Source organism: Limulus polyphemus, unplaced genomic scaffold (assembly GCF_000517525.1).
Source record: "Limulus polyphemus unplaced genomic scaffold, Limulus_polyphemus-2.1.2 Scaffold2362, whole genome shotgun sequence".
Lineage (NCBI taxonomy): Eukaryota > Metazoa > Arthropoda > Merostomata > Xiphosura > Limulidae > Limulus > Limulus polyphemus.
The window spans coordinates 54277-63283 of NW_013667972.1; the positions used below are offsets into that span (position 1 = coordinate 54277).

General features: G+C 34.4%; 1 protein-coding gene across 3 annotated transcripts in view; it reads right to left on the reverse strand.

Annotated features, from left to right (window-relative positions):
- Positions 1-9007, reverse strand: part of LOC106466724 — a 79563-nt gene that overhangs the window by 53808 nt on the left and 16748 nt on the right. For all 3 annotated transcript variants that reach the window (XM_022394812.1, XM_013927028.2, XM_022394811.1), the window contains exon 5: positions 6399-6502. In XM_022394812.1, the coding sequence (XP_022250520.1) occupies positions 6399-6502 (104 nt within the window). The remainder of the gene's footprint in view (positions 1-6398; positions 6503-9007) is intronic.

A 9007-nucleotide genomic window follows, 5' to 3' on the forward strand; every position in this document is an offset into this window, starting at 1 on the left:
TAGTTACGTTACGTCGTATTTTTAGTTATAGTCGTTCTTATTAGTTAAGTTAAGTTACTATCGTAATTAATTATTACTATTTATATATATATATATATATATATATATATATATACACAAACATATTATTAACTTTTCTTTGTAGGTCCTAAATAAAAAGTTACTTCAAAATCCAGAGAACAAATAATGCAATAAATATTTTTACTAGGGATGCAAGGGTATCCGGCTGGGTATTAGGCTACCCGGTAATATTCGGCTCCGGCCGAGTGTCGAAGTTAGGCATCTAAGCCCTAATCTTTGTGGCAACTAACGTGGTACTGAAAGTTACAGTCAATAATTGGTTTAGTTATTAAAAAAACGTGTTCCGAGCAACAAAGACTGACCGCCAGCTGAAAGTCGGGGATTCAGGGGACAATAGGGGTTAATAACGGGCATGACTTGAGAAGTGAATTTCTGGGGAAGGTGGGGTTTTTGAGAACAATAGGTGTTAGGGTTTGATAAGTTGGGGCTAGGCATTGAAATTTGAAAGCAAAACTTGAATGTTCTGTTGATGATTATTCTGTTAAGTGTAATAAACGTCAATTTGGTTTTTGGTTCTTTTGTGCATGTTGTTTGTTTTGCTGTTGTTGTTTTTTTTTGGGGGGGGGAGTTATTTGTTTGAGGTTAAGCACAAAGCTACACAAAGGCTAACTGTGCTCTGCCTACCATGCGTATGGAAACCCGGTTTCTAGCGTTGTAAGTCCGCAGACATACCGCTGTGCCACTGGGAGGCTGTTACTAATAAAAAATAATGTGGAAACAAGACTGTTTTGTGTACGTTTTCTAAAGATTTTTCATTGTTTCAATTTACATATTTCTGTAGTTTAATTTTTTGGCATACTTTTTACAAATGTTTATATTTTACTATACTGTAAACATTTATAACTTCAATATAATTTACCTTTGGCTTCATTGTAAAATTCTTGTTAGTTTTATTGATTGTCTCGTCCTGTGAAATAAACAAGGCGATAAGGTAATTCCGTGGTTTAAATTAGAATCCTTTACCGTTTTAACTTCTGTCTAATATCTAATAACACTTTAAATATTTTTTCATTATTAAAATTTTCATAAGTATTATGGAGTTGCTTTAATTTGGTCCTCAAATTTCTATTTCAATATATTTTTTGTTTTCTTGTTTTGTTTCAAGTTAAGCACAAAGTTACACAATGGGCTACCCGAGCTCTGCCCACCACAGGTATCAAAACCAGGATTCGAGCGTTGTAAGCCCGCAGACATACCGCTGCGCCACTGGGGGATTTTTGAATAGTAACTATTTTTTTTCAGTTATCTAAGTTTTAGAGTGGGGTATTAAATAAACTAAAACATTTTTTTTTGTATAGTTGTATCTATGTCTACAAGAAAGTTTCCTTAATACAGAAATATTAAATATTTTCTTGTTTCTACAATTCTTTGTTTGATTCTTTTTTATATTCATTTTATAACATTCTTGTGAGGTCAAAAGAATTCGTAGGTTTTGCGATTGCTAAAAGTTGATAAATTAATCCTATTTTACGGCAACTGTATATTTAGATTTGCAAAAATACTTTCTAGTTCATTAGTAGTACAAGTTGTCTGGTTGGTGATCTATGCTTTATCGGTCTTATGTAATGCTTTGTCTTTGAATATCGGCTTTCTCATTTGGCATATTTTTAACCGAAACATTAATAGTTTTCACTAACCAATTAAATAGTCTACGCTCCTGTAAAGGCAGGATAAGTTAACAATATCGCCGGACCCAAGTCGAATAAATTTCCCATAATCGTAGTAAAAAAAAAAAACGACACGATCGCATTGAACTTTCAAAGTATCAAACTTGTATGCAATACATTTTTCTGAACTTAGTTCTCAATAAAAACAATTTTAAGTGTAACTTAAAAACATATTCGCTGCAAGTCAGCAGAAATATCATTTTAAAAATACTCCAATTTGAAGCCTCAAAGAAGTTAGAAATATACAACACATAAGAACAACAACAAAAAACAAAACCACTGGTGCAGGCAACGGAAAGGTAGCTGTTGACACATACATTTGGAAATATCATTAAGACTAACTGACAATGTACAGATGATGTGCTAACAGATAAAGATTAAGCTCGTTTCTTTTAACGATCTTCATACATAACGCGTCAGTAACGATGGGTAGACGAACGACAAGGAAAAAACCCATCTATTCAAAACTAAATAATATTTCTGATTATGAGGTCTTTAAACAGAAGATCAGTGTTCTTAAGCGCAAACTGATTTTAATTTTTTTTGCAATTTTGTAAGTAACACAATTCTTTCTCAACAAATTACAGGTTTTCATATCGAATCCTTTTGCTTAGCAGCTGTTAGAAAATGTGAAGGTTTAAGTAAAAAACAGCTCCAAAAAAGAAAGAAGATAAAACTAACTAATAAGCTCAGCAACATCTACACAAAAGTGATCCTGCAACTAACCCTAAAAACATTTGATTTTTTTTTCTACCAGTCATTATGGAGAAAATGTGGTTACACAATGTAATTTTAGTGATGTCAGATTCAACACCTAAAATAATACGATATACTACCGTTTGCATGACTACACAATCAAGAGCTGAATTGAATGTATCACAACTGACACGAACAACTGTTTGCTGTTAAAATGACGCTAGAAAATAATATTCACGCCACAGCTGCGTGTGAAACCCTAATATTATGTTACTCTTTCATTTCACAACTTATTTACGTATCTTATTATACAACTATTTTTAAGCATAATTTCATAATTTGGACAAGCTTTTTTTTTTCACCAAGTAATAAATAATATTTCACGTGCGATAGCATGGTCTTTAAAGACTTTCTCTAGACTATACTTTACACAAACCAACATCTCAAAGGACTTTCCCCGAGAATTAAAGTACCAGCAATAACAATTTGAAAATTTGCTAAACTACAAATGATTTCTATGGACAATAACTTATGATGTTTAGAAATTCTTTAAGACTTCCGAAGACGGTATGTATAGTATTGGAAATATTATGGAAATTGTAAGTAAAATGGGTATACAATATAAATATTATGGAAATTGTAAGTAAAATGGGTATACAATATAAATATTATGGAAATTGTAAGTAAAATGGGTATACAATATAAATATTATGGGAATTGTAAGTAAAATGGGTATACAATATAAATATTATGGGAATTGTAAGTAAAATGGATATACAATATAAATATTATGGGATAGCTCTCCTCTATTATATGAAAATGAACAACCAAAATAGTCACGTTGTGATAGTTTATACTGTAACTCGATATCATCTAAACAATCAGACAGTGCCATATCAACATAATGCCTATAAAAGTGCAGGTAGTAATACTATTCCCAGCAGTATTATGGTGAATGCACTTACGGCTACCAGGAAAAAATGAAACCCAATTAAACATGTAGAAATCAAACTTTTGACTGCAGAAGTTTTGCTTTTGTTTATGGAATTTCGCACAAAATTACTCGATGGTTATTTGCGCAAGCCGTCTATAATATAGAAGCGATAGACTAGAAAGAAGGCAGCTAGTCAATACGACCGATCGCCAACTCTTGAGCTACTATTTACCAACGAATGGTAGGATTTACCATCATATTATAACGCACCTACGTCTGAAAGAGCGAGCATGTTAATTGATGGGATTCGAACTTGCGACCCGCAGGTTGCTAGTCGAGTGCCCTAACCACTTGGCCATGTATGGCTGGGAAAGGTTATCCCATGCGAAATATAGGAGCTGTATGGAGACTTTGAAGAGAGCACATGAAACCCGTACTGTTGATAATAAAAGAGGATGAGGTAGAAAACCCAAAGTCTTCCAAAATGATGTTAAGTTACCATTTACATGATAGACGTAAATCCAGCAGAAATCTTGCCATTGTAGGTAGAAGTGTGAATGTTACTTTCGGAACAATAACATACACATTAGAATGACGTGACCTCAATGGACGTGCAGCTGCAAAAAATACTGCTTAGGAGAGATAACCAAATCAAAAGGATGAAATAGACATCAAACTTCGAACAATTAAATGAGTAAAGCTAAAGAAAGTTGTCCTTTATAGATTAATCCAAATTGTTTGGCAATAATCAACAACATTTTGTTCATTGGCAGAGTGAAGAGTGGTATCACGTCCTACAGTTAAACATGCTGGGAGACCAAATCAAGCGTGTGGATAACATCTAAAACAACTGTACTGGAAATATGCATAAAATTGATGGTACCCTGACTGCTGATAAGTAAAATCAGATTATTATTCAGTTGAACAGGAATTCACCATCCAGAAAGACAGTGATCTCAAGTATGCAACAAATGTGGTGAAACAATACCTGGAAGGAAGTGTAGGCCGATGAAACATTTGCAACCGAGGCTTAACCTGCAAACAGTCCCAACATGAATATTAGTAAGGCTGTATGTGCTTATAAAGTAACTAAGAAGGTTAAATGGTAACCAAACAACTTAGCTAAACTGTAGGGAGTAATATGGTGCATTTGGGATAGTAGTTCACAATTTATATAAATAATACACTTGCATTTGTCTGTCTGGAACTTTTCTCGCAAATTTCTCTATCAAACACTACAAATCTTATATAGTTAGAAAAGCATTTGCCCCAGTAGTCCGAATTATATATTGGCTTTTCAATTCAGAATCACCTTACCTGTATTTTGCTTAGTCAAACTTTTCAATTCAATGAGTATGGTAGAGGATGGCTCAATGTCGTTGACATCACATGATGACTGGTTTTCATTTCAACTTTAATTTGTTACTTGCAAAGTATTTCATACAAACAACACTTAACCCACGTGAAATTTTGTAAAAAACACCATTATACTAAATACAACTTCTATGAGATATATCGACTTATTTAGATCTAAAATACGCATGTGCATTTCGTTCAAAACCATATACTTATCACTTTCAAAGGTTTCTGCATATTCAGCTAAGTTTGCCTTCATTACAACTTTACATTTATTTTACTTTGCAAGAATCTAGCTTCAGTATGTTTCATAGACTACTATAAACACCTTTTAACTACCTTTTTTTTCTCTACTTCGTGTTTTATTCTTGGTTTTTGTAAGTTTCTTTGTTTCAACTCGCAAAATAAACCGAACGCTTACATCTGTTTCATATTTTGTATACTATTATAAGTACCATTACTTTATTGTTTATTTACTGTAGTCTTATTAAATAAAGTTATGTCTAGGTGAATTTGTTTATCTTACAGCGTAAATGTTTTTCAAACAGACTAGGCATACGTGAAAATGATAGAATAAAGAAAATTCAAGTGAAAGGCATGAAAATTACCGCAAATGTTTTGCGGGTGGCGGCTACTCATACCTTAATAACATAGTGAAATAAAAGCAAGATTTACTGTTTAGCTTGAAGCAAATACCAGTGCACTGTACAACTTACTTGCTCTTATTACGTATCATCTATAATAAAGTACTAATGACCATTTAATGGCATTTACTCTACGAACGTCTATAGGTACGTTTACAAAGTTAATTCTAGATATAGATATTCGTACACGTTACTCCTAAGAAAAACAGCAACAATAACGTACAGCAGATTATCGAACTCGTAATCAGATTGGCAAATCTGTATACATTTCTTGAATACACTATTCTGAAGACTTGACTGACTGAAATGGCCTAAATTTAGTGAAAAAATATGGGTGCCGTTTTACAGACTTATTGATAGAACGAAAATATGCATACTAATCAAGAAGTGTCTATGATAAATTTACAACAAAAGTGAAATGATTAGTTACCAAAATTGTTTGTACAGTATAATGCAGGAGATTAATACATTTATTTTCGGATATACATCACAATTCAAACACTAACTAACTTTTTTTACAGGACTTAGACACAGAAAAGTGAAATGGTCATACAAAGGCCAATCGCAAAATCCAAATGATTTTCTTTCAACAAAGTTTCACAATATTTTCATAATGTTATTGGCAAGTTGCTCCTCGAAGTCGGGGGGGGGGGGATTTTTAGGCCCTGTTAATGTCTTTCTACTTCTTTCTAAATAAAAAAAAAAGTTTAGAAAACATGCAAAGTGAAACATAAAACTGAAAAAGTGGTCAAAACATCAAATATGTCTGTGCTGAAACTGTGTATCTGAATAACAGCAATGCTTTTAGTTCTTTTCCTTCAACAGGAATAACAAACCATCTTTACATTGAATATAAAACCTTTAATATTTTGTGATGGTTAAGTTTACTTTAATCTTTATATAATTATCCAAATGTAAAAGGAATTTTAATCAAAATTAGATTTTTTCCACACTATTTTTTCCAATTCCTAGAAAAAATGCGAGGTAATCATACAATTATGAGAAATAGTAATAACTTACCACTTCTTTGTCCATGGTAATAGGTGGCAGAACATCCTGGGTCCGCTGACATACATGGTTACTGGCTCGAGAAACACAAATATTGTGGAAGCACGAATGGCACCCTGTAGGGAGAGGAGGACGAGGAGTGTGTAAATGCCGACCCACTAAAAGAAACTGGGAACCGATGAGGCAAGGACAACCACAGCACCAGCGGTTGTTAACTGGAGCTGTGGCTGCTGTGCCACTGATTCCCAAGCGGCATGGTTCCCCGCATGTACAGTCATTTCTTTCACCAGTCAACATCAAGCAAGGTGGATGCATATTTCAACTAAAATCTGACTAATTGACTCACTTTCGGATAAATAAAATTGCCCCGATATATAGTTTATTTATCGTGTTTATATAGTTTATAATACTGTGCGCACACACGCACACAATGGAATACCTGTGACAATAAAAAGGTAATTCTCAGATTTTAACCTAGATGAAATATCACTGGTACAAAGTATGATAAAAGAAAATTAAGAATAAAAACAGTAAAAATGTGTCGGAGATGCTGTGAAGCAGGGTTCTTTCGGTGGGAAGATGTCTTTACTTCTTCCCTGCCTACACACTACACTCACTATTGACTACTGGAGCTACAGTCCGTAGATATCGTCAAGAGCAAGATGCATAGCAACTTCCGTGACCTCTCAGCTAACGATCATTCTCCCACAATTCTCTGCGTGTTCCTTACAAAGTGAACAAGCAACCCTACATTATGATCAAGGCTGAAAAGATCGACAGTGTAGGGGTAAAGGCACGGCCTGGAAGATAATGACGAGCGGTTGAGAGAAGAGCCGCTGGGGTTGGTTGGTATCGGCGTAGGTCTCGGTTGCTAGGCCGCCTCTGTCAAGACTGGAAAATTAGATACAGGCATGCACAGAAATTGAGAACATACAGCCGCAGAAAGGGGCTTATGTCGAAGTCAGTAACAGAACCAACATGACAAGAGAAACCAAAACTGATGCCGACAAAAAAATTAAAAAATAATGAAAAATGAGTGAAAAACTGTTGATAATTCAAAGTTACTTTTGTAAACACATCAGCTAAGTATAAGAGCAGCACATAAATTAAAATGTCTCTGCTTATATATGTATATATAACTATACAAAAGTGACTACGTCTAGTAATATGCTAATTACAGACTTTTGGTTGACAAATAATAGGAAGAGTTAAAGTAAGCAACACATATATTCCCGCATATATCATATCGTGCGACCAGCTTTACCTATCATAGAAAATTTGCTAATATGCGTTACCACCAGAAATAGACTAATCCTATCATCTCAAAGTCATACTGATTATCAAACATCTCCTAGACCTAGCTACTATGGCCATACACATGACAGCGGTTTGAATTTTTGTCACCAATATGTAATGATATTGTATGTAATTTTTATCTAATTTGCAATACTTCGAAAAAAAATAATCTTAAGCGCTAAACCACAGACATTACTTCTTTGCAACCTTATTAATCTACAAGTAAACGAGCATTAAATATGTGTTAAATTACTTGCGCCTTCTGGTGTCATTTAATAACCTCACAAAATTTATACGCTTCAAGAACTCATTATAATGTGGTTCTCTGCATGTCTTTACTTCTAATTAATATATAATAGGTAGTCAAGAAATTAATGTCGCTTTTTATTTAGATGAAAAAATCCGAACATCTTATATATATCAAAACAAAACATTTATTTAATGAAATAGCCCCAATTCTTATCGATGATGCTTTTCCATCTTACAATCGGGTTGTTAATTCTCTTATTAAAGAAATCACTTGGCTTTGAAGCAAAAAACATGTCGATGTCCTCTTTAACACCTTCCACATTTGCATACGCTTTCCCATTAAAATGGTGTTGCAAGATAGTGGTAATCTGATGGTGCCATATCTGGAGAATATGGTGGGTGGGGGAGAACTTCACAACCCAACTTCATAATCTTGTGTTGCGTCAAACGTGTCACATGTGGACGTGCATTGTCGAGTGAAGGGCTAGATTTAAACGTTCCAGTTGTTCACTATAGATCTCTGCATTAGCATTTCGCTGTGGATTGAGGAGTTCGAAATGAATTACCCCTTTGATGTCCCACCAAATGCAAAGCATCACTTTCTGTGGATGGAGTCCAGGTTTTTGGGTCGGAAGTAGTTTTGTCTAGGAGTGAGCCATTGTTTTTTGGCGTTTAATATTCTCATAGAGAATCCATTTTTCCAATTCTGTCCAAAAATGCTACACGCGCATTACGCGCCAGAAGAGACGAAGCAACATTCACACGTTGGAAACGATGATCATCAGAGTTCGTGAGGCACCCAAACACCTTCTTTATGGAGTTTTCCCCATATTTCTTAGATGTTTACGTATTGTTTGATGACAGACATGCTATTTCAGGGCCATTTCACTAGTGTGTTACCTTGAGTTAGACTCAACAAGTCTTCAGTGCATCAATATCAATTCCAACATGGCCCCTACCATCACAGTTTTTAAGGCTAAAGTCACCTGAACGAAATTTGCTGACCATCGTTGACACTTACGAACGGTCAAAACATTTCCATAAACTTTACTGATATTCTTTGTGGCTACAGAGGC